The sequence below is a fragment of the Nelusetta ayraudi genome, unplaced genomic scaffold, assembly GCF_046127955.1.
Source record: "Nelusetta ayraudi isolate G7.1 ecotype Tasmania unplaced genomic scaffold, CSIRO-AGI_Nayr_v1 ptg000097l, whole genome shotgun sequence".
Lineage (NCBI taxonomy): Eukaryota > Metazoa > Chordata > Actinopteri > Tetraodontiformes > Monacanthidae > Nelusetta > Nelusetta ayraudi.
This window is the reverse complement of record NW_027466147.1, coordinates 1,718,220-1,742,999: the sequence shown is the minus strand read 5'-3', so window position 1 is coordinate 1,742,999 and position 24,780 is coordinate 1,718,220. Positions and strand designations below refer to the sequence as shown.

Here is a 24,780-nt window from a genome sequence, read left to right as displayed (position 1 = left end):
TTCATGCAAGATAAAAGCAGAATGTGTTATCTCCCTGTTCTTCTGTCAGAGTAGAATTTGTCAAACTATAGACGCTCTGCAGTATTTTTCAAAGATTAAATAACAGTGCTCTCCCACCGTTGTTGTTTGCAGACCGTTGGAGCCGACGCTCATCCGCATACTTGCACTCAGGAGGTTGCCGCTCTCTCTTTTTTTTTCTGGGAGCTGGGGGACGCTGCAGCTGTCGAACAGACGTTAGTCAAACGCGGGCTTTTGCTGGAGAGCCCGAGGACGAGCGGGGCAGCAGCGAGGCTTGAGTTTCTGTTTTCTTTGTGGATCAAATGACCCCTAAGATGGTGTCTCACCAGCGAACGTGCCGGATCCGAGTTGCCGTCGTTTTTCCGAGGCCTGTCCGATGGGCACGGACTTGCGATTGCTCTGCTGCCTCGTTTGTCATCTGAAATATTAATCTAGATGGCAAACAGTCAGTCTTTTGTGCACGGGGCTGCGTCTCCCGTGGCCGCCATCCAGCTCCGCAACCAGCAGCAGCTGGCTGGGAGGCCCGCGCTCGGGAGCCGCATCCCTCGCTCTGATGAATGCGTCATTTGTTGCTTGTTTGCCGCTTACTTTTGTCCAGACTCTGGACCGCAGTTGCACTATTGCGCATACACGCTCCTCAGTTTTGTGCCGCTCGCTTGCTAGCGGTGCCCAGCCCCGCCGCTCGTCGCGAGTGTCTACTGGAACCCTAGAAAGTAGGTTTTGGAAGGCTTTCTGCAGTTCGAAGTTGGTAAAACTTTCTTGCACTTTAGCGCAGTACTTAATGGCAGCGGCTGTTACACCGCAGTCATCAAACCCAGGTTGAATTCTCTCCCCCAGTGGTTGTTTTATTGCTCTGTCTGCAGGAGTCGGGCAGTAATAATGGGTGCGACTTTTCATTTGATATCCAACCGACATCTGCCGTCGACTAAAGTGGAAATTGTCGCTCATCTGCCTCTAACCGCGTTCCGAAGAGAGTTTTCTTCCTCAGCCTTTTCTTACTTTTATGACACAGCAAGTGCTTTATTTCATGGTAGCTGCAGCCAAATTCCGCTCCTGGCGTCCCTCCTCCAGCTTTCCCAGTCGCTGCGTCTTCATAATTTGGTGTGTCAGCGACTGTGGAATGAAGGAGAAAGTGTTTATCATAAACTACAACAGCACAGAAGCATTCCTCTTTTGTTCCCCAGAGAAAAGATTTGGGATGGAGTAACATCTCCGGAATTGGGCTGTAATGCTCACTCAGAGTCTCGCTTTGTTTTGTTTAGTTTAGCTTTTTTTTCTTTTTCTGGTCTGTCTGCAAATGGAACAAATCTGCAGCAAGACAAAATATTAAATGTCACACTTTATCCTGAGCTGGATGTACCCTCCTCCCCCTCCTCCTTCCACGGCCTCCCCCCCCCACCCTCAGCCTGTGGGTTTCCTGTCCTAGCTGGAGCAAACCCAGGATATCCAAAGAAGGACTGGCTGCGAAGCTTATGAGGGCCATTCCTCCTCATCCTCCTCCTCATCATCATCATGGCTACAGAGTCACAGTCAGGACAGCACAACACTCATCCTTCTTTCCTTGTAACATTGTGAAGTAGACCTGTGCCATTGTGTTGACTGAAGACTCGTGATCGGGCAGCAGTATGAAAACAAGCCAGGTTTCCAAAAGACTATTAAAAGGGGAAGTACGCCGGGTTGTTTGACTTCCAAGCCCGACTGAAAATAACCAAGAACAAAAGGCAGGGAGGACGAGGGACTGAAAGAGGCTGAAATCTGATCAGCAGTGCTTGAAGTGTGAGTGAGGGCACTTGGAAGAGAAACGCTTACGAGGCTTAGAACCCCCCTGCTCGCCCCTCGACCCCCATTACCCGATCTAAGATTACATTAGAGGTAAAAAAAAAAAAGAAAAAAATAAATCTGAGGTGAAAGCGCTCGAGCTCGCTGTGTGTCGGTCTGCGGTAACGTCAGAGATGTGTTTAGAGCTGGAGTGGGAGCAGGAAAAGTAAAGAGGGGACGGGCGGAAAATGCGCACAGCCTCCGAAAACAATAGCGGGCTGAAAGTGGGTTAGGGTCATTGAGTTTTTGTAATGACTCGGCAATTATATGGTCCAATGCCGGGGAGCGATACTTTATGGCTCTTGTTATTAAAACAATTTGCGCAGCTGTCATACATTCAATTACATCTGGAGACGTGAATATTAACTTAATTATTTTCTCCTTATGTGTTCTATTAAATTCCGTGTTGCCACTTAGTTCCACTCATACATCTAAGTAACAAAGCGTGAAATTGCAAGTTTTTTGTGTTTACTTTTTTTGCCCAAAGCACAATTTGAATTAGCATGTGAGGTAGAACGTATCATAGAACTGATAGCGACCAGAAAGTTGTGTTGACACGAGCATTTGTTTTTGTTTACTGGCTTTTTACTGCTATTCATAGTTTTTAAGGTCATTGATTCCAATTGTATTTTTACTTTTTAATTAATATTGTGTGTAGGTGTCTGCGTCTTTAATCCAGCGGCCGTCACGGACTTGAATCAATGCTGATTCACTTTTTGATTGCTACATTTAGGCGCCTACAGTAGCGACACGACCGACTTGACTAACCGTCCCGACACGGAGGTGAAGCCTCAAAACTGCTCGTTACAACTCCTCCGATTCATTAGGAAGCCCTAAAGCTCCAGAGATCAACAATGGAGGTAAACGTATGGCTCTATAAAGGACGAGGAGACAGAAAGAAAGAGTGCTAAATGATAAAAAAAAAAAAAAAGAACCGTCATCTGGCATCTTTGCGTTATCTGATCAGCCCCTTTTGAGTGGTGCTATTGGCTGATTGATGAGGGCCATCTCTTGTACAAATAAGATCGCTTTACTTTCAATTAGTCTTATCAGACCAAACAAACGCTTCAAGGACAAAGCGTAACAGGACCATTTTCAGGCACTGCCAAACGCAGACATGCAAGTCTTAAATAAACTCAAAGGCAGGTGATAAAGGAAACCAACAGCTCCGTGTTTACCCGGATCCGTTGTTCAAACTGTCAGCAGCTGCATGGGAACTCTCGTTAGACTCACCAGGTTTGTTATCTTGCCTCCAGGTGTCTTAGGCTCCGGGCCTGTGTGGAGTAAGATTTCACAGCCTCCCACACAAAAGCCGCCCGGTGAACACAAACGCTGTCTCATGCCACAGAAAGGCGCCGTGTACACGTGACAAAAGGGTTGTTATAGAATCAAAGCACCATCTTTTTTCGTTTGCCTTTTCAACAAAATTCTTAACAGTGGTTCTTTGTCTGTACTTGGTGAGTAATGAGATGCCAAAACACAATTACCTTCCTCTTAGAGAGTTAGTGTTAATTAGCCCATGGACAACCAGGCCTTGGCTACAGTTGTGAGCCTGAGTGTTCTTGTAACATATCCTATGTCGCTTTTATCCCTGCCCATAAACCCCCAAGACCAATTGGAAGTGTAAATAAAAGTTGTCCTTGGCCTTCTGGACAGATTGGACATTATGGAAGGACATTATGGAGAGGAATTTCCGTTTCAGATCGTTTCCGTTTAAGACCTACTACAATCATTTTTTTCTTTGTCTTTTTTTAGACCATTTACGCTGGGAGCATGTCGCATGATGATGTGTGACGCATCAGAGAGTTGTTGAATGGTCCAATGACGTGCCGCAGGCATCATAACAGCGTCTTCATTGCTGTGCGTCATAATGATTCTTGTATCCCTTGAGGGTCTGCCACGGATCTGTTGATTAAACGCTTATAAACTCTAAAATCAATGAACGACTTGCATTACTAAGTCAACTTCTCACCAAAATAAATATGTTTCCTTGTACCAGCATTATTTCAACACATTCTGGTCATTATGGATTTATGTTGGGTTTTATTTTTTCCCCAAAAGCAGGTACAAACATTTTATTTATTCTGATGTTTGCGGAAATCGATAGGCACAAGCAAAAAACATGTTTAATTTCAATTTATTTGGATTTTATTATCATGCAGCCATACTTTTATAGCAAAAATGAATCGTACATGAAAATTGCCTCCGCATCCACTCATCCACTTAAGGCTTTGACCTGTTGACCTGCTTCTTCAAGAGCTAAAACCGACTGCAAATTCTTCCTGCTCATGTCTGCTTCCACGAACCAGATGGGTTGTGCTCTCTGTTACCCTGAAGGCCAATAAAGGATTAACTCTTAATTATGGTAGGCCCAAGGAAATTAGAGGTTTACCTAACGCAAACGCACAGAAGTACAAGATCAGCGGATAAATATAGGTTTTGCTCTCAAGGTCAAATCTTGTGGGATCTAAAACTCTGCTGGTTATCCGTGTCTGTAATACCTGTAATCATATTCTTCTTTTTTTTAAGATACATATATTATATCTTAAACATATACTCGCTAAGTTCAACTCAACATACTCCTCGTGACTCAACTGCATATTGTGCTGGGTTTATAAGTCTTCTCTAATATTGTTCCCTTTTGATTTATTTTTCTTTCAGGATTCCGCAAAATCAGCCTGGATGACCTGCGCAAGGCCTACATCGTCAAGGATGTTCAGCAGTACATTCTCCATCGGCTGGACCAGGAGGAGGCGCTGAGGCAGCACCTCACCAAGGAGACGGCTGAGATGCTAAATCAACTTCACATCAAAAGCAGCGGCTGCTTCCTCTACCTGGAGCGTGTGCTGGATGGCGTGGTCGAGAACTTTATTATGCTCCGTGAGATCCGGGACATACCTGGCACTCTGAACGGCCTCTACCTGTGGCTTTGCCAAAGACTTTTTGTTAGAAAACAGTTTGCCAAAGTGCAGCCAATCCTCAATGTAATCCTTGCCACCTGTAGGCCACTGACAGTCAAAGAACTGTACCACGCAGTATGGACCAAAAACATGACTCTGACAATGGAAGAGTTTCAGAAGAAGATGGACATTCTCTCCAAGTTGTTGGTTGAGGGCCTTGGGAGTACTAAAATACTTTTTCATTACAGTTTTGCTGAGTGGCTTCTGGATGTGAAGCATTGCACCCAGAAGTACTTGTGCAACGCAGCAGAGGGACATCGAATGCTGGCAATGAGTTACACATGCCGAGCGAAGCAGCTCAAACCGCTCGAAGTGCAGGAGTTTGCTCTGCATCTCGTCAACTCCAATCTGCAGATCGAGCCATTTAATTTGGCTCTGTGGATGGTTTGGAATGGCACTCCTGCGAAAGACTCACTGACCACCTCCATACCGAGAGAACAGGAGGTCCTACAACTTCTTGTAAAAGCTGGAGCGCACGTAAACAATGAGGATGACCATGCATCATGTATTGTACAACAGGCCCTCGAAAGAGAGGACTCAATAAGGACACTGCTTGACAACGGAGCGTCTGTCAACCAGTGTGATTCTAGCGGCAGAACTCTGCTAGCCAATGCTGCATACAGCGGAAATCTCGATGTGGTCAACCTGCTCATATCCAGAGGGGCTAACATGGAGCTAGAGGATAACCATGGACAAACAGCTCTGACTCTTGCTGCCAGGCAGGGTCATACTAAAGTGGTGAATTGTCTGATTGGTTGTGAGGCCAATATAAACCACACAGATCATGATGGGTGGACGGCGCTGCGATCAGCAGCCTGGGGCGGACATTCAGAAGTTGTGTCGGCGCTGCTTTACGCCGGCGCCAAAGTGGACTGTGCCGACGCAGACGGAAGAACTGCGCTGAGGGCTGCCGCGTGGGGAGGCCACGAAGACATAGTGTTGAACCTCCTTCAGCATGGCGCCGAAGTGAACAAGGCAGACAACGAAGGACGAACAGCTCTCATTGCTGCTGCATACATGGGGCACAGAGAGATTGTCGAGCACCTCCTCGACCATGGGGCGGAGGTTAATCACGAAGATGTTGATGGCAGGACCGCACTCTCTGTGGCCGCTCTCTGTGTGCCTGCCAGCAAAGGGCACGCCTCCGTCGTCAGCCTTCTCATCGACAGGGGAGCCGAGGTTGACCACTGCGACAAAGACTGCATGACTCCCCTACTTGTGGCTGGCTATGAAGGACACGTAGATGTGGTCGATCTGCTCTTGGAAGGCGGGGCTGACGTCGATCACACGGACAACAATGGTCGCACTCCTCTCCTTGCTGCAGCCTCCATGGGCCACGCCTCTGTAGTCAACACGTTGCTTTTCTGGGGGGCGGCAGTGGACAGCATTGACAGCGAGGGGAGGACTGTGCTGAGCATTGCATCTGCTCAAGGCAATGTGGAGGTAGTCAGAACTCTGCTGGACAGAGGTCTGGACGAGAATCACCGGGACGACGCAGGCTGGACACCGCTGCACATGGCCTCATTTGAGGGCCACCGCCAAGTCTGCAATGCCCTTATTGAGCAAGGTGCCCGCTGCACCGAGGTGGATAACGACGGTAGAATACCGTTGATCCTGGCAGCACAAGAGGGACATTATGACTGTGTGCATATCCTTCTGGAAAACAAGTCTTGCATTGATGAGAGGGGATATGATGGACGGAATGCACTCAGGGTGGCAGCACTGGAAGGTCACAGGGACATAGTCGAGCTGCTTCTGAGCCGAGGTGCTGACATCGATCACAAAGACGCAGATGGACGCCCAACGCTTTACATCTTGGCACTCGAAAATCAGCTTGCCATGACCGAATATTTCCTTGAAAATGGAGCAAACGTGGAAGCGTGCGACACTGAGGGCAGAACAGCCCTCCATGTGTCCTGCTGGCAAGGGCACGTCGAAATGGTGAGGCTGCTGATAAACTTCCACGCTGACGTCAACGCCTGTGATAACGAGAGGCGATCGGCCCTCCAGTCAGCGGCGTGGCAAGGACACACAAAGGTTGTGCAGTTTTTGATTGAGAATGGCACACATGTTGACCATACATGCAACCAGGGAGCAACGGCGTTGGGCATAGCCGCACAAGAGGGCCACATTGACGTTGTACAGATTCTTCTCGAAAATGGAGCCGACCCAAACCATGCCGATCAGTTTGGACGTACAGCAATAAGAGTGGCAGCCAAAGGTGGCCATACAATGATCATAAAACTCCTGGAAAAGTACGGGGCTACTACTATCAATGGCTGCAACCCCTCACCAGTACACACCATGGAAGAGAAAACACCCTTGTCAGTAACTGGTAAAATGCAGTCCCTCACCATCAAATCCAGCAGCTCTGGGAGCACAGGAGCAGGAGACATGCAGTCATCTGGTCGTGGTCTTACCAACGGACCTGTCCATGCTTTCAGTTCACCATCAGAATCTCCCGATTCTACTGTGGACAGACAGAAGTCGTCGCTATCTAATAATTCCCTTAAAAGTTCAAAGAACTCCTCGTTGAGAACCACATCGTCCACCGCCACGGCCCAGACTGTGCCAATCGACAGTTTCCACGGCCTGACGTTCACAGAGCAAATCCAACAGCACTCACTGCCTCGCAGCCGGAGCCGGCAGTCCATCGTGTCCCCTTCCTCCACAACGAAGTCCATCAATCAGCAGCCTTCGTCTCCATCCAGTGACTTCGATTGGTCCCAGTTAAAACCCGGGCTCAAGTCAACAAAGGGAAGTAAAACCGGGAATGAGACAACAAATGGTAAAGGGCAGGACAAGAAAAAAGGCAAGAACAGTGGATCGAGCCAAGGCCAGGTTCTAGAGTACGAGATGACGCAGTTCGACAAGAGGATTGCCCTCAACAAATCAGTAGCAAACATTGCAGTCAAGGATCCCCACTGCAAGATCATGATTGGCGGGTCAATTCGGCAGGACAGGGTGCAGGCCCAAGACCAGTTCTACATCCAGCAACAGAGCTGTTCTGAGAAAAAGAGGAACGGCATCATGACCAACCCCAACTATCATCTACAGGGTAATCAGGTTTTCCTGAGCAGGGTGGCGGTTCCACGGACTGCACAGAGCCGGGTTCACCAGGAGGTTCTAGAGAACTATCCTATCGGCGATACCGAGCTAAGCCTTAAACAAGCCCTGAAACTGCAGATTGAAGGAACAGACCCTGGGTTCAACTACAAAAAGGAGACACCATTATAGCCGGGTTAACAAGTACTTCTCAAAATAGCCCCTCCAGTATTTGCTCCTGTTGCAACCCATCAATTTTTTCTCTCAAAAGTTCAAACTGAGGTGACAATGACAGAAAGTAGGTCAGACTTGTGCTCATCTGTTCGAGACTAACCTGGAGGCTAATAAGTGATTTTTGAGTTGATACCGGAATGCACTCGATACAACCCCCATTAGTCGGATTTAATTGGACCTGCATGAAGAATGCCTCAGTCTGGATAATCAGACCTTTTCCCCTCCAAACTAAACAGCTCAACCCAGAGTCATTCCTGTATCGTGTCAGATGTTTTGAATTGCGTTCACCGTGCAGAAGTCGGGGATAATGTGCCAAAGCAACTCTTTTCATCTGCATCAACAAGAAAAAAAAAAACATTTTGTAAAAAGTAATACCCAGAGGGGGCGCTCGTTGGTTGCTGCCTGAGGTTTATGTGAACTGATACATCGATGTGCCTACATCTGTTACAGCCTTTCCTCGTGTATTCATGCAAACTTATCATTTTAATTTAAAGTTATGCTATTTAATAAACAGTGTATGCACTTTTAAAATGAGTGAGATGACAGACACGCATTTGCTCTATTCACTTTGTATCCCATCCATGTTTTACCTGACATACCAATGCGATCATTATTATTATTATTATTATGATTATTATTATTATTATTATTATATTTTCTTTAATCTCTGGTCCGTCTCCTTTTATACACTGACAGCAGTGTACCACTGAGTGCATTGGCACAAAGAGCAGACACAACAGTAACTGATGCCAAGGCTTGAATCCAAGCGCATTGACAGTCTGCCTTTTCTCTAGAGACCCCAAATACTCTGTGTTAATCTTGACGCGTGAGCTAAACCTCTGTCGTGTGTAATATGTTTATGGCTATAGCTGTTCATTTCAAGAGCGTATTTATTATTTCTTTTGGGGAAAAAAAGCCACTTTTTTTCTTCTTCTCCCATCATGTTGCATAACGCTCTACCATGGTGCTGTGTTCAGAAGTTGCCTGCAGTTATTTTAGACTTTTGTTGGCTTTGTGCGTTTGTGTATTATTGTGAATATAAAAAGAGGAAGGTTCATTGAAAATGTTACAAAAAAAGTCAAAAGTAATTTTGTCCCTATGGGATTTTTTTTTTTGTTTTTTTTGTTTTTTTGTTTTTTGCTTGTGTGTGTCATTTTTGTGTGCATCAAAACTATATGGATAACTCATTGTGTACTGTCAGCAAAGGTTTGGTGCTAAATGCAGCAGTTTCAAGTAAAAACAGCAACTCAAAGCAGTGTGACACGTGATATGCTGCCGTGCAAGAAACAAAACTCCGGCTTCGCGTCCTCGTCATGTTGTTTCGTTTCCAGTGGATTTTTTTCACCCCTCCCCTCGGGACATTGCACAAAACTATTAAAAGGGGTTTCTGCCATAAAAAATAACTCATAGCCACGAACGATGCGGGTCGACATGCAAGAGTCGCAAAGCCAAAGTTGAAACAACACAACTCTGTTCCGCCTTCTGCCTGTGAGAAACTGGACTATCGCTTCGACAGGAATTAACCCCCGCCCCACGGGAGTCAGAGAGGAGGCGGAGCTTGACTGTGTTGCTGAGGGATTCATAACATCTGTTTCTCATGAGCCACGCGGAGCTGCTGCAGCCTTTACAGACTGTGTCATATCCTTGCGAGCTTTTCATACCGTCAAACTGCCAACGGTGTTTCGCCAAGAAACACTTTTTTTTTTTCCTTTTTTTCTTTTTGCCTAAGGGGGGGCGGGCGCAGTGTTTCAGAAACCCCGTCGCATGCACAAACACAAACGAGCCCAAGTGAAAGTGGAGCTCTTCAAGTGGATGATCACCATGGAGGGTCGTTGGAAGGATTCCAGGCAGGATTATGTCTGGAAACGGCAACATAGGGGGGGGGGGGGGGGGGGGGGGGGGGCATTCTGGAGTCTTATCGGGTCAATCATCTCGTTTGTCCTGACCGCGTTTCCGTCTGTCGCCTCTTGATTTGGCCGCCGGTGATTTGGGTTGTAAATAGCTCAGCCGTGTACATTCAACTCTCATTCGAAAAAAAAGAATTCCTGTATTATACGAAGTGGAATTTTCTGATGTATATTAAAGTGCTTAATAAACATATTTGCTTTACTGCTGAAGACGGAGGAGTCGGCTGATTTCTTTCCGAGCTCGGAGATGTAGTCGTGGTTGAAGGCTTTTTGGATGGCGATTTCATTTCTGCATTCTCATCGCAATGTTTTTGCAAAGTGACTTTCCTTAAAGGCTTTTCATACACATTGGGAATTTCATGGAAACGGCAAAATTAAGAAAAAATAATCAAATAAACCTTGAGTTTGCATTTTTTGGAGCTACTTGCTAGCTCTGCAAACTAGAGTAAGGGAGGTAGACCTGCAGAGTCAGCAGACCTGTTTTTCTGCCGGCTCTCCCGGTTGCAGCCTGTTTTCCAGAGGTCTTTTTCTTCTGCCACACTTTTGTTTTTCTTTAGGCTGCCGATGCCTTCCCCTGCTGCTCGCCACTCAATGATGGAGGGCCAGACCAGGACACTACAGGCATCACAACAAATGGATTGAGCTGAAGTGGAACAGTCGAGAGTGCCAAGTACCATCACCTCCCTCCCTCCCTCCCTCCCTCCCTTCCTCCAGTTCACTCGGTTCATCTCAGACAAACAAGGGAGCAGATCAAATATACAGACTGGCTCAGACTTTGAGTAACTGTGTAGCCTTAACACAAATTTAATCTGTGGAAACGACACGCTTGCTTTATTTTTGTAGGAAGCCGACCTTGCTGGTTTGGTCTAGAGTCAGGAGTCCTGCAGATCCAATCTTCAGAAGCTGCTCAGACCATGACTGGACCAATCAGAGTCTTCTTACGGGTAAGGAGGAGGGGTTTAGTTGCAAAAGCCATATGACGCTAGTCAAGAAGGTTGTGCCATCACTGTCTGCCTTGCACAGACAGTGACGGACAGAGGGCTGGAAATCTCAGCTACCTTGTAAATTTTCCTCCTGGTTTGATGTGAAACATATCCAATAAATAGGGTTGGTTCCACTTTCAGAAACTCATTTTATTCTCTGTTGGAGCTGTTGGAGCAAAGAATGGCAGTAGGACAGAGTTCTTACTTGCCTTAACTTGTTCTGTTGCTCCTGCAAAATCACCAGAGCTCTTAAGTGGATATTCATTTCTTTTTCTTTTTTTTTTAAACTCATATTTAAGACCTTCCAGTCCAGATTCTCCTGTGTCTTTCCAATGGGCGTGTGCTAATGAGAGAGCCATCTGGCAAGTGATGTCACGGAGCCACCTCGGTCCAAGCTCCGAGGAGCTCCTTGCGAACCATCTGCCAGTGGCCACATCTGGTTCTTCTCCACCCGTGCCCTTGTTTTGGATACGGCGCTAACAAGCTCCCACGCAATGCACACAACATGGCCACGGCTGTGGTCTGCCTGGTTCCGGCCACAGCCAGATCCAAGCGGCCGCCATCATGTGTCATCCAGCACCGTTTGTCCGAAGCTTCCGCTGCCAGTGATTGTTTCCCCCCCCCACCCCCCCACCCCCTTCTCGCTGGACACCTTTGGAAGTGAAATCAGCTCCTTTTGTGGGCCACCAAAAATGAAAATATGCAATATACAGTAATTACAAAATCAAAACACGACATTTTTTTCATTTTTTTTGTGCGTGTCCTTGTGTAAGTTTATTACTTTAGCCAGCTGGAAGGAGAGTTAACATGAATGGAGGCATTTGAAAAAGAAAAAAAAACAAAGAAGAAAAAAACATGATTGCAGCACCTGTCGCCTTGTTTACCGCTCTTTGAGATGGCATATGTTGTGAATCGAGGGAGCTCATCACCAGCGAGCCAAGATGTTCTCACAGGGTGGTTTCCAACATCCCAGGGAGGGATGTGCGGCGTGATTTTTAAAGACAATGAAACGGGGAGTCGAGAAAACAAAACCGGCAGGAAATCTGTCCAATTTGAAACGTACTTTGTTACTCAGAATGTGCACACCTGAGGCTTTGACTGCAGAAACTGCACAGACTTTTTTTTTTTTTATATATATATACCTTTTCTGCCTTTTAAGATGATCAAACAAATATGATGTAAAGCATGGAGAGGATTTTTCCCAGTTAAATGCAGAAAACACTGTCAAGTCTGTCTGCATTTAGGTGTCCCTCGGGAAATTATGGCTTCAAATCAAAACAGGCCACAGCAGCGTTTCTCAGACTGCTCACCCCAACAGTAGAAACTGTGTCCAGGAAAAGTAAAACAAAGAAATGGAACATCAAGATGTGTAAAACGTGATCATTTTCCCATTAAAAATCTCCTACTCCACAATGCTATGCCGTGCATCACAGAGTTGAAACCCATATGAAACATGTACGCTTGAATTTGAGAAAAACCATCAACTGAGAAGTTTTTTGAGAAGACTTTTTTTTTTTTTTTTAATAAAATGGTCTGAATTAAACCACTGATAGATGTCAGCGGTGATTTCCAAAAGAGGCAGCGAAGTGTCACAGCCCCTGCAAAGTTTTTAGAAAAGGGTATTTCAGTGTCGTCCATTTTTCTTTTTATATAACGAGTTCTGAGCAGCCATGCAGAACTCTTCATCATGCGCTTGAAATTAGATTGTCTGCAGTTGTCTGCGCTGAAGGTTTTGTTCAAGGCACACTCACACAACACGCAGACACACACACACACACACACAGACACGCACGCACACACATGCACGCACACACATGCACGCACATCCTTTCCAGAAGTCACAGCAATTATCAGAGGACTGAAAAGAGAAAATGACAGCAATTTAAAGTCTTTTGATGGGAAAGTGGCATTAAAGGAGGAGCCTTAAGAAGAAAAGTTAATACATTAAAGATACATTTACCTGATTTAGTGGTTAAGTCAATTATAATTTTGACAGATTCATTAAAAAATGTCTTGACGTGCATTGTAGCCGTCTTAAAATAAATCCGACAGGTGCAGCTGTAGTTGGATGGATTTAAAACCGAATGCTAAAAATGCTAATTCAGTCCATGCTTTTCGCTATTTGTTATCAATCTCGGTGGCTAAATTATTGGCTACTTTAGCCAAGCGGATGTTGGCAGCTGCATGGCGGAGCAGCAAACCCGCCCTGCGACCGCCAAGACTTTTCCCATGATACACGAGAAGGCCGCCGCCTTCGGAGGGACTTGTAAATATCCCGTAACGCCGGCAGCTTTTAGCTGCCACTCCAGTCCACCAGCAGCTGCGCAGGCCACATGGCCAGAGCTCAGCAGCTTACAGGAAGGAGATCAGGCCGATTTCCTTCAGGGTAAAGTCAGAATTCCCGTCCAGATTTTCTTGTAGCAATGATGGGATTTTTCTCTTTTCCACTACCAACACCCAACTGTTTGACATGAACTCACTCAAATAACTACATTTATTTAAGAAAATCTAATATAATAACCCGTTATTGCAACAGTTCAAGACACAATGTGTAAAAAGTCACATTTAAAGCATCCTGGCTTAGCTATAGATTTGATATGTAATGTTGAAATTCGGTCTCTAAATCCAACTCGGTACTTGATATATTTCACAAATCCATCAGGAAAACACGCAAGGAAAATCTACTGCGGATTTAAGTACAGCAGGTGGGACCTGGGAGGATATTCATGACTTTTGTAAACAAGAAAAATAACAATAAAACAGCCTGAAGATGGATTCAAACCGATGAAAAGAAGGGTTTGTCTTTTTTCAAATCTCTCCGAAAGCGGACGGCGCTCGACAACAATGAAGCGACTTGCGGCCAACCCCCCACCCCCTCTAAAAAAGGAAAACCCAAAGAATGGGAGATTAAACCTGCTGCATTCTACTTTGTCTCCCGCGTTTCTAATCCCTGCAGACTGTCATCAATGAGCGGGGATGAAAGAGCTTTCATCGACCCTCTTCTTTGAAGCTCAGCGTGCGTGCAGGTGTTCCACTTTCGCCGAGTGGAACACCTGACGGTGAAATCTCAAGCTCCGGTCTTGGCGGCACTGGTGGGAGGCGGCATCGTCACGCTGTAAGGATCGTTCATCATCACCGGATGGAGTCCCGGACAATAAATGGACCACAGCTGTACACATCGTGAGGCTCCGCAGACAAAAAGCAGCTGCCCGAGCCACTATTTCATCGTCACGTGCAGCCTCTTTGTCCACGATCGCCTTCAGACGCAACTTCTGCATCTCCGGACAACGTGGAATTTTCAAAGGGGGGTGGGGGGGAGAAGCAGAAACAAAAAGCCTTTGAACGCAGTCCAGTTTCTAAGCAGCCCCGGCTTCATAACCCAGAGAAAATGAGAAAATCATCCCAACCTGTGGAGCATAAAGAACACGCCTTCAGCTCATGCGGAGGTTTGAACCCAACCGTAACACCAGGATGGAGGAGGCAGCACACACAAAGCTTGAACTATTGCGGTTTGTCACTTTCTTCAGACGAGGGTTCTGTGTGTCCTACCTTGACATGTTTCGGCAGAGCCTCCGCCTTCCTCAGAAGTGTCACTTGGTGGCATGTGTGACTTGTCTTTATCAGCTGATGTTATGGAGACTCCAGCTGTCCACTGGCCTCTCTGGATGCTGCTCCAGGTGTGAGAGAGCATGTAGGTTCCCTCGTCCCGGTTCTTCGTCCCCGGGCTTTGCCTCCCTGATCCAATGCTGGTGTTTGTTGTCTTCTGTGTGGATGACTCTGACCCCGTCCCAGTCCATGATGGGATTTTCCCTTTTGCAATCATCGGTTATGGCTGATTTGTGGATTTCCTGGTGTGCCTTTTCTTTTGTTGCTCTTGATTGTCTTTTTTCCGTCTCCCTCTCAAATTATTTTTGATGTTCTTATCTCCATGTGTTAAAGCTCCTCCCTGTCTCCCAAACGTATGTTTTATTGCATGATTGACATGGTATTTCATATATAGCGTTGCATTTATTATTTGTTGTTTATTTATTGTTGGCTTGCCACGCCTCCATAACCTCACGTTTGACCAAAACAAACCGGCTCCCTGCAGCAGCCTGCAGTGTTGACACAGCGTTGTTGTTGTGTTGTGTTCAAAAGTACATGAAATAGTTTAATAGTGAAATAGTTAAAAACAGCAACATGCGCAGCCACATTATTGCCTTTTAATCAAATGTCACATGTGTTTTTTTCCGAAGCCGCCTCTCAGACTGAAAATCCCCTACTTTCCAGTTCTGCGGCACTCGTGAAAACTCTGTGACCGCTGGTGAACATGTGCCACCAAACTCGAATTAGGTCAAATGTGTGGAGCAGGAGTTCGAAGGACAAACTAAAAAAAACAAAAAACACAACACACACACACACACACTGGCAGCAGCCACAGCGGCAAAACGGCGCAAACAGATTGTAAATCTGCGGCCTGGGAGGGCAGAGTCGTTGCCAGTTTCTTCTTCTTCTTCCTCCTCTTCTTCTCCTTCTTCTTCTTCTTCTTCTTCTTCTTCTTCTGCTTCTTCTGCTTCACTCATGAAACATAGTTGAGCAGCGTCCATTCGTGATATCATGCAGCATCTCCAGCTGCCTGGTCACGTCAGCGCCTCTCCGTCAGTTCAGCTCTGAGAACGTCTTTGTTCCCTTCGTCACTGTTCTCCGTCTGTCCGTGGGCCCCGTTAAGACACCGACAACCGGTGTGCCCCGACTGTGTGTGTGTGTGTGTGCAGCAGAGCTGGGCTTTGTCCTGAGCTGAACTCTGTAGCGGCGGCAGCAGAAAGCTGAAAGCTCTCAGGAAGCAGCGAGAGGCGGAAACAGAGGGAGGGGGAGAAAAAATTCAGACAAAGAGGAAAGACGCGCAAGAAAAATATGCGGATATGACAAACCGGAGGATAAAAGTGAGTGTTAACGGGAAGACGAGGAGCAGAGCGACAGGAAGTCGGCTGGCAGGGACTCGAATAACAGGAAAATGAGGAAAATGTGGGAGAGGGACAAGAAAGACGGAGGAGGGGGGAAAAGAAATTCAAGCAGAGGTTGATAAAGCGACAGTCGTCACAAGACGAAACAAAAGTGGATCAGGCGGAGGGTGGTGAAATAAGACGTGAAAACAGCGGGAGTGCCGCCAGGACCGTGACGGGGGAGTTGGGTTGTGAGGGAGAGAGAGCGATTTAGAGGGAAAAAGACAGTGAGGACGGTGGGGGAGGACAAGTCTTTGTACGAGTTTTCCTCGACTGAGGGCGAAAATGATGTTGCACAAGCTGATTTTAGCAGCTCGACGGTAATAAAGAGTCAAGGGGTGCACTAATTTTCTCAGGAGAAAAAAAAAATGAAAAACGGCATCTGGTTGTCAGCAGCAGCGAACTGGAGCAAGGCATGCTGGAAGAGTTTTAAATGTTTCTCTTTTTTTGTCTCTGCCACGTCATTTACACGACATTTACATGCAACATTGATAGTAACTCCGTTAGGACGATGCAAGTCAGGCACACGAAATCAAAACAATCCAACAGAGACCTCCCCAGCGCCACCTGCTGGCTTCATCGCAACACCATTCACTAAACACCAGTGGTCCCGCTGCATCTGTTGCATCCTTGTTGGAACCCACAAAGGTTCAGCCCTGCTACCCTGAAACTAACCTGCAGGAACCCAGTTTGTTTTGGCACAACACGCAATGCAAAACTACCCCACCTGGTGGTGAAATCCCTCAGTTCTCGCCCGCGCGTTCTGTTTGGTCACCGTCCATCCAGCTTCCGGGCTACACAAGCTCCCAGTCCGTGCCATGCCGCTGCTCGGTGTCTGTCTGAGCTTTTGTTTTCCCCGACGCCGACCCCTGAATGCGGCAGCTATTCAGCGCAACCGGTGCATGACTTCTCAAATGTGGACTCCCTGGATGCGCGCCTGACCTGGCAACCCGAGGCGTCGCAGCCGTGCTCCACGTCCTCATTAGCAGCGGGCCGATTCCAGGTCAGTACCTATGGCACGGAGAAGCGACACACACGCACACAAGGGCGATCAGGACAGGAGTCTGACCTCATTAGGAACCATGGGAGCCGGCCAGGGGAGCTCCTGTTGATGGGCGGGCGGGAAAGAGCTGAAGAATATCTGAGAGCTTCCGTCGCTTCTCCTCAGCCCCCGTCGCTCATCCCGAAATGAGGTGAAACTTCCCCCGAGCACCGTCTCTTGAACAAGTGGGAGTGAATCTATTACTGTTCCCTGCGGAATCTCCGCTTATAGATGCCGTATCTTTTGACTGAATGTCGGCAGAGACTCGCAAGCTTTGCCCTCACCAGCTTCCTGGCTGTGCCACTGCAACGATAGTGAGCTAACGGCCTCACAGCAGGCGGCCCGGTACGGTGGGAATCCAATAAAGGCAGTGCGGCGTGAAGTTTTCACCGTGCAGGCTTCAAGATGAAAGTGCATCCACACATTGGTGCTCTGGCATCCGCTCATCCTCCGTTCATTTAAGGTTGCAGCAGTCCGTGCTGGCGAGGAGGTGGAGCCTATCCCGGCCAAGCCCCCTGGATCCAGCATGGCGGCCCTTTCATTTCGATGTAGTTGCTCAGCGAGCACATACCTAACCAATAACATAACGCGTTATGCATTAGTCATGCATGCTGTATGCATGCGCAGCAGTGTCACTTCCCATCATGCCTCGGCAACTCACGTGATGCACCAGGATGCATCAGCCAATCAGAATGAGCCGAGACACTACACGGCACAGTGACGTCACGATGGAAATTTTCTTCTGGCCTTTATAATTTAATTTAAAAGATTAAAAGTCCATGACTTAAACATCTACAATTGAAGTGTTTATGCCGGCTGTCAGCTGTTTTACAGGCATTTCTTTTTGTATTGTGAAAATGCTTTTTGGACCGTATGGGTCCATTTTGTTGGCCGCAGTACCTCGAGTGGCCACTGGAAAAATTGCACAGCCACCACAATACCAGTTAGCTATCCAGTTTTTCTAAAACAGCCATGATCCTGGCTGACTTAGAGTGAAGGCGGGATCGGGCCAATTCCGAGACACAATCAACCAACCACACCACACATTGATGACAATGATGCAAACTCCACCCAGAAAGGCCGGAGTTGGAATCGAACCAACAGCTTTTTTTCTGTGTGGCCTGAAAAAAAATCACCCGTCATCATCCTGCCTTGAAGTCCACGTTAACAAAGCTTTCCGGTTGCTTTTTCTTTTGTCTCCTGAATTTGTAAAATTGCCGTCAAATGTATTTTTTTTAAAAGGCAGACTTGCAAAAAATTGGAACGGTTCTGGAGCCCGGACGCAGCGACACACAGCCACGCCTCGGAAATGATAGATTGCTTCTGGGCTACACGGACGTATAAGCTTCTCGCCGTCGTCGGAATATGTTCGAGCGAATGCATTAACCAACCTGACACTGGAATCCCTCAAACCCCAACCAAGGTCCGGCGACGGATTAACATATAAATGAAAGTACAGGCAAAAAAAAAAAATCCATGCCCTTCATTTCCTGTCTGTTTACGCCGATGACGCTCGGTCAGGGAGCGTCTCGGGAGGAATGTGGTACTGGTGCGTTGGAGATAGTGGGAGAATATGGATGGATCTTTCCAAATAAGAGGCCCAGGGGTTGGCCCTCTCATATAGTGCTTTAATCTGCAATTTAAATCAGTAACCAGAGGGGAAAAAGCTATTAATCAGAATTTTTTTGAGTGAAAAGTTTATCGGATGATTTTGCTGAAGTTAAAAAAAAAAAATGCCTTCAACCTTTAAACAGGAGGAGCAGGAATCCATCGTGCAACTTTGCCGAAGAGCTTTTGGGTATTAATTTTTCATTAAACCTTGCAAACAAAGTGACCGCGGAGGCTCATTTTAATCAGATCTGCCGCCCCAGATAATTTCCAAGCGAAAGAAGACAGACATGCAAAGTGTTTGAGCAAATACAGTTGATTTCTTCTTTGTGGGATAACCATATATATACATATATATATATATATTCCTCTGCAAGAATGACATGCCTCAAATGCACATATGCCCAAAGGCAGAGTTTTCCATCCTGATGATCCCTGAGGGAGAACACTTAATAATGTTGGACTCAAACTCCTCTGCAGGTTTTTTCAACGTCACAGCGAGACGCTCGCAGCCCCGAGCTGCGGCTTCCTTTGCTGCGGCTTCCCGGACGTGCACTGCAGTAAACAAGCGGCGCAGCCCCGACCAAACCGCGGCATGACTGCACGTCGCGCAAAAAAGAGCCGTCGCTATTTTCATCGGCACGCTCGAAGCAGGAAGTCGCTGAATGTGAATCCTTCTGATGCTGCTGCTGCAGCAGCGCGGCAGCGTGCTGGGATCTCTGTGAAGCTCGGCCCCGTCTGGAACCCTCCAAACCCTCTGGATGTCTTTTACGAGACCAGAAGAGGCTGTGTTGTTTTTTTTTCTCGGGAGGGAAGCTGAATTGTGGCCGTCGCTATAAAAGCAAGTTGTCATCCAGTGAAAATAGAGCTGTCCTGCTGCCAGGCTTCTTGTTACCGAAGCGTTGGCGTTCCTGTGGTCCGGTTAAGTGCAACGTCCAGGTAAAATAAGAAAACTGCGCGTAAATGTGCGTGTTGTGCAGCCAAATGCAAGTTGAAAATGCCCAAACTTGCCACAGATTTAATAGGAGGTTCTAAAAAAAAAAAGTTTTAAAAGGCAACGTTAACGTTGAGACTGTGTAAAACCACAATTAGTGCCGAGGGCCAAAGGTGTGTGTTTAAACTCTTGCCACTCAGAGTTGAGAGTGCATCCAGAAACATCTTTTCCACAATTTAGTGCCATTTTTCATCCTTGCCTTCATTTGAAAACGCCGTCCAGTTCTGATTCCATCCATGCAAACAATCTCAAGTAGCTCAGACTTCCTGCGCTTGTCAGTTGTTTTTCTCTGTGGTTTTTAATGTCTTGCTTCTTGCTTCCCTCACAACTACAGAAAAACCAAAAACTGTTTTGTTATGGAAGTATTTTAAGCACTTGCGTGCATGTGTGTGTAATTTTACACACTGGACTTCTGCGTGGGCGCAGGCTGACCAGCGTCAGGGCTGGAATGAAGGAGGAAACAACGCACCAGTGTCTGTTCTGCTCGTCTAATTAGAATCATAAGATGTCCGGTGGTAAAGCAGAGATCCCACCTCCAACAACTTCTACTGATGACGCTTTTGTGCAGTTCCTCCAGTCACGGTTTTCATTGCTGGATAAGAAGCGTGGCGTCTTTGCGTTACCGTGGTGACAGCCACTTTAACAGTGCTTTAACAGCTTCTTTGAGGGGCGTCTCAATCATTCCAAACCCTCCACACTTCATCAGAAGTCTCCTTCCGAGCTGCCGAGGGGGACTTGATTTGCGGCGACACCCGGAGGCGAAGTGAGGTGGCGAGTCGCGCTGGGCTCGGCCCGTCCTGTCGGAGCCTGGCAAGACGGATGTGCCAGATTTAAAGCTTGAAATCTCAGGGATTCGACCTCGGTCGGGCCATCCGATCCAGTCCAGTCTCCATCGCCACAGTCGCTGTGCATCAGTGTAGGCGGAACAACCAGGGAAGAGATGAGGAATGACTCAGGATTCACAGAGATGGGCCGATTTATCACGTGTGTCATTAAAAAAAAAGAAAAGTGCTTTTCTTCTTACAAAAAACACGCGGATGATGCAGCGTCTCTCCGGCTAATAATCAAACACATTGTAACGGCACAAAACCCAGGTTTTTTATTTATTCCACGCCGTGGCACGTTGCAATGTTGAACAGCAAAGCAGCAAGAGAGCCGGGTGACTAAGCCAAGGCGGCTGAGTCATTAAAGCAAGGTGAGGCTCTGCAGAAGACCCCCGGAGAGCGGTGGACCACCCACTCACAGCCCTCCATTAAGGCAGCCGGATCCTGTGGCACATCATCACCCCTGCAGCGATGCAGCGCTCGGGCCCCGATGAGCGCTGAATGACAGAGAACTCCTAATGAGGCCGGGGGTCACTGCCATGTCAACGCCGCACAATGAATAAAGAAAAATGCCCCGTAATTGCGAATCTGAATCCGGCTGCCGTCACTTTTTAGAAGGCAGGGGGCGTGGGGGGTGTGGGGGGGCGGGGGGGTGGCATCCGCTTTTTTTCACCGCCCAAGATTTCTCTTCATATTTCTCAAGACAAGATTTTCCTCTGAAAGGTGCAAAGTCTTGTTATTGCGAAATGTCCTTGATGACATGACACATTGTGAGTCCTTGTTGTTGTTATTTTTCTCTGTGCGATTGGTCCCTAATCTCAGACTGGAAGCAAATGTTGCACAAATGGCCAAAACCAAATATGACCTAAAAAGGATTTTTTTCAAAAGCTTCGTGCATTTTATGAAATGCGCTTCCAAAAACAAACTTTCTCGAGATGTGCCGATCCCAAATTGCATCTAATAACGTTTGCTGTCTCATAGCCGCGCTGCTCCGCATGAAGGCCGTTGTTGTAAAAATGCTTTCTTCTATTTTCTTTTTTATTTAATGCCTGACAAATTGGAATTTGAGGAATGGATGATCTTGGTGATGGCCTTTAATCTCCTGAATACTAATAAACAGAAAGCGGCACAATCTCGAGCCTGTAATCAGTTTGCAATCAGACCGGGATTATAAGCAGCGCGGCACCAGGGGAGATCAGCTTGACACAACTCGGTGCAAGTCAGAGTCTGTTTGTGTGTGACGCACTTGATTTATCAGGTTCGAAGCCAAATGAGTTCAAAGACACTCTTTCTGCGGCGCCAGTGGTTGCAGTTTCACGGAATGTCCAGCAGGTTTTTTGGCTTACCGACAATGAGAAATGAGCTGTACTGCATGCAACGTCCAATGGGCAACAATGTCAAAACCACAATGAAAGGAGCAGTTGTGATGTGACTTTGGGGGTGACACTCCCCCAAAACACACATTGCCAGGCGGAGGTTGGCAACAATTTTGATATTGCATTGAAATAATTAACCTTCAACTAGCCAAGCTAGCTAGTGTTTCACAGCCAGTTGCGCTACAACCCGGCCAATCAGCACCCTTTTAGAGAGACAGAGTTGCGTTAGCTGTGACATGAATGGCCATGGTGTTTCTCGCACTGGTTTAATAAAAGATTACAGGAAAGAGCTGCAGGATCAAGTCAAGGGTTTAACCTCCTCCATTGGCTGCTAGCGAAGGTTTAATCATTTCTGACTCGATCAATATCCACTCAGCCCCTGACCAAAGGTGTTACACACGTTTCCTTGGTTACCAACCCCCCAACACACACACACACACACACACACACACACACACACTCACACACACACGCACGCACACACACACAATACAAAAGAGCCACTACAATGGAGTGAGTGAAGGCCAAATCATTGATTAGCTGCTTTGTCCTTGGCAAAGCAACCACTGCTTCCAGTGGCCATAACGGGAAGAACTTGTGGACATTTGGCCCTGAAACAGTAAAACAAACTAATTTGGTCCAGTCTGTTGTAAAAGTGTTCTCAAAGCGGGCTGATAATAACATGTTGCCGTTCAGTTAAAAAAAAGTTTCGGAAATTCCCTCAAATTTGATGACAGTGGAAGAGGATTGGGTTGCGGATGCAGGTGTTTTCCCCTTAATCAGCCGCCTTTAAGCAAAAAGTTTGCAAAAGACCACAAACTCAACATGTTAAGAAATTTGTTGAAAATGAAGAAACTAAATGTCCCAAATAACATTTGAGCCAAATGGAAACGTGTCGCCGTCGCAATTGGATACTTGTTTTAGCTAGCATGCGAATGCTGTGTCAAGAATGTGGCATTCATTGAGATGACAAGAAAGACTATTTTGAACACCAGTTCGCGGTGAAAAGCTCATTGCCCAGTTGGTTTTGATTTTTTTTTTTTCTCTCTCTCTCTGCGCTGCTCTTTGAAAACTGAACTTGCTCCTTCAGGACAAGCTGACTCTGGAGCGAGAGGAGGAAGCAACGCACTGGTCATTGATTTCTGCTTTTGTGGAAAAGCTTGCGGCCGTTCTGTTTTTTTGTGCGCACTGGATTGCTGCAATCGTTTTAGCTGCCCGGCGTGAACAAAAAAATCCATAATTGAACAATGAAATGTCAATGCTGTGTATCCCGACGCCAAAACTGTGTATTAATCACTTCCACGGACACAGTATTAGCTTTCTGTCTCTGTATCTTTCAAACGCTGCCCGGACCCTCAGTTTTTAACCTGTCAATTCCCTCATTAAAATCGACCTTAATGCATTCTGCCACGGCCTAACGAGGAGTTTCTCGGTGAGAAGCGCTAGGAGGAGATGCGTCTTTGTGCTTGTGCAGTAAACCGTCTGGAGGGCTGAAAAATCGAAACCTTCCGCATGTTTTGTTTCTTGCGTGACAGAGCCAAAGCTGTTTCTTTTCTTCTTCTTCTTATTTTTTTTTTAACTCTAAGAGGCGAGAGAGGAGAGTGTGTAAGATTCTGCCATCTAGTGGTCAGATTTTAGATTGCAGTTCTTATTCACTCACCCTACCTCTCTCGAGCTTGCCAGTGAACTACGGTGGCCTGCACACACATAACCTGGATACCTCAACCACCTTCTGATTCATTGGTTTATTTGAGGATTTGAGTGTTCACTCTAAATATGAAACTGTACGCTGTGTGCTGTCAGGTGGGCCGGATTGTCCACACCAGGCTTCCTTAGAAATAAGGCAGTGCAAGATGGCAGCCAAATTGGAGCCTTCGTCTTTGTTATATTGTTACATATGAATAATAACCCTTCTATGGGTAGGAAAACCAAATGACAGTTATTTTTCTGCTAGTATACACTTTCTTAACATTAAGCTTTTTCCAATATAAAAATCAGATGTCCAAATTTTACACACTGGGCTTTTAAATGGTTAAAATATGTCAAATCTAGTTGCCGAATGACAGTTTTGTGATACATGAATTGCTTCAAAATGTTATCTACTGACCACAGATCCCCAGACAACATCATCATCATTAGCCCTCTGTTTAAAGCCTCCAACAAAAATGGACACCTTGTTGGAGCTTCCTTGTGCTCCGAACGTTGACGGACTTGCTGAGCTGCTGGGCGTGTCTCCCCACCCCCATCGCTGTGTGCCTCTTCGCCGCAGCTCGTTAGGAAGCATGGATGGTAGGGATGGGGGTGGGGGTGGGGTGCACAGGTGCAGCCAAGTCGGGGGGTGGGGCGGGGAAGGGCTAGGTCGTGGTTAATGGCGTCCTCTGATCAATTATGGCCCGTCTGAGGCGGCGCCCTCATACATATTTCATGACAGTCAGCTGATGTGTTTGAAACTCGTGACCTGCAGCCACTCCAGCACCGCCCCCCCCCAGCCCTCCTCCCCCACCACCATCTCCCCCACCCCTAGCGGCCCGGAGGGGCCCCCCCTTCAGATGAAAGAGAAGCTTGGCTGGAAGAGGGCGGGGCCCCAGCAGGGAGGGGGGGGAGCGACGAATCAGCCGCACCCCGAGCTGCAGGAGGCTCCCGTCTGTCTTTGTCTGCTGGCTTTCAGGTTCCGTCTGGCGTCGCTCAACCGTTCTGAACGTCTCTGTTTCCGTCTGTCTGATTTCTGTCTGACTTTTAATCGTCAAGTTTGTCATTTTAAAATGGGATTGTTGTTGCCCCTCCCCCCCCCCCTTTTTTTTTTTTATGTATAACCTGATATTTCAATTCTTTCAGATTCATGGCAGATCTATCTTAAAGAGCCCTGACTTTAATATTTTTCAAACTGGTACAGAGTGTAACTGACTGTGACTGTGTTGCTCTGTCATCGGCTTGAGTTGAGTTGCGTCACTTCACTTCTTTTCTGTAAATTTGCCTGGCGACTGGATCC

The 24,780-nt window shown here is 46.9% G+C and overlaps 1 protein-coding gene across 2 annotated transcripts in view; it reads left to right on the top strand.

Moving 5' to 3' along the window:
• The window catches only part of ankrd50 (ankyrin repeat domain 50), a 33,133-nt gene extending 22,941 nt beyond the window's left edge, over positions 1-10,192 (top strand). For both annotated transcript variants that reach the window (XM_076048021.1, XM_076048020.1), the window contains one exon: positions 4,498-10,192. In XM_076048021.1, the coding sequence (XP_075904136.1) occupies positions 4,498-8,033 (3,536 nt within the window). In that variant the 3' untranslated portion in view covers positions 8,034-10,192. The remainder of the gene's footprint in view (positions 1-4,497) is intronic.
• Positions 10,193-24,780: the final 14,588 nt, after the last annotated feature.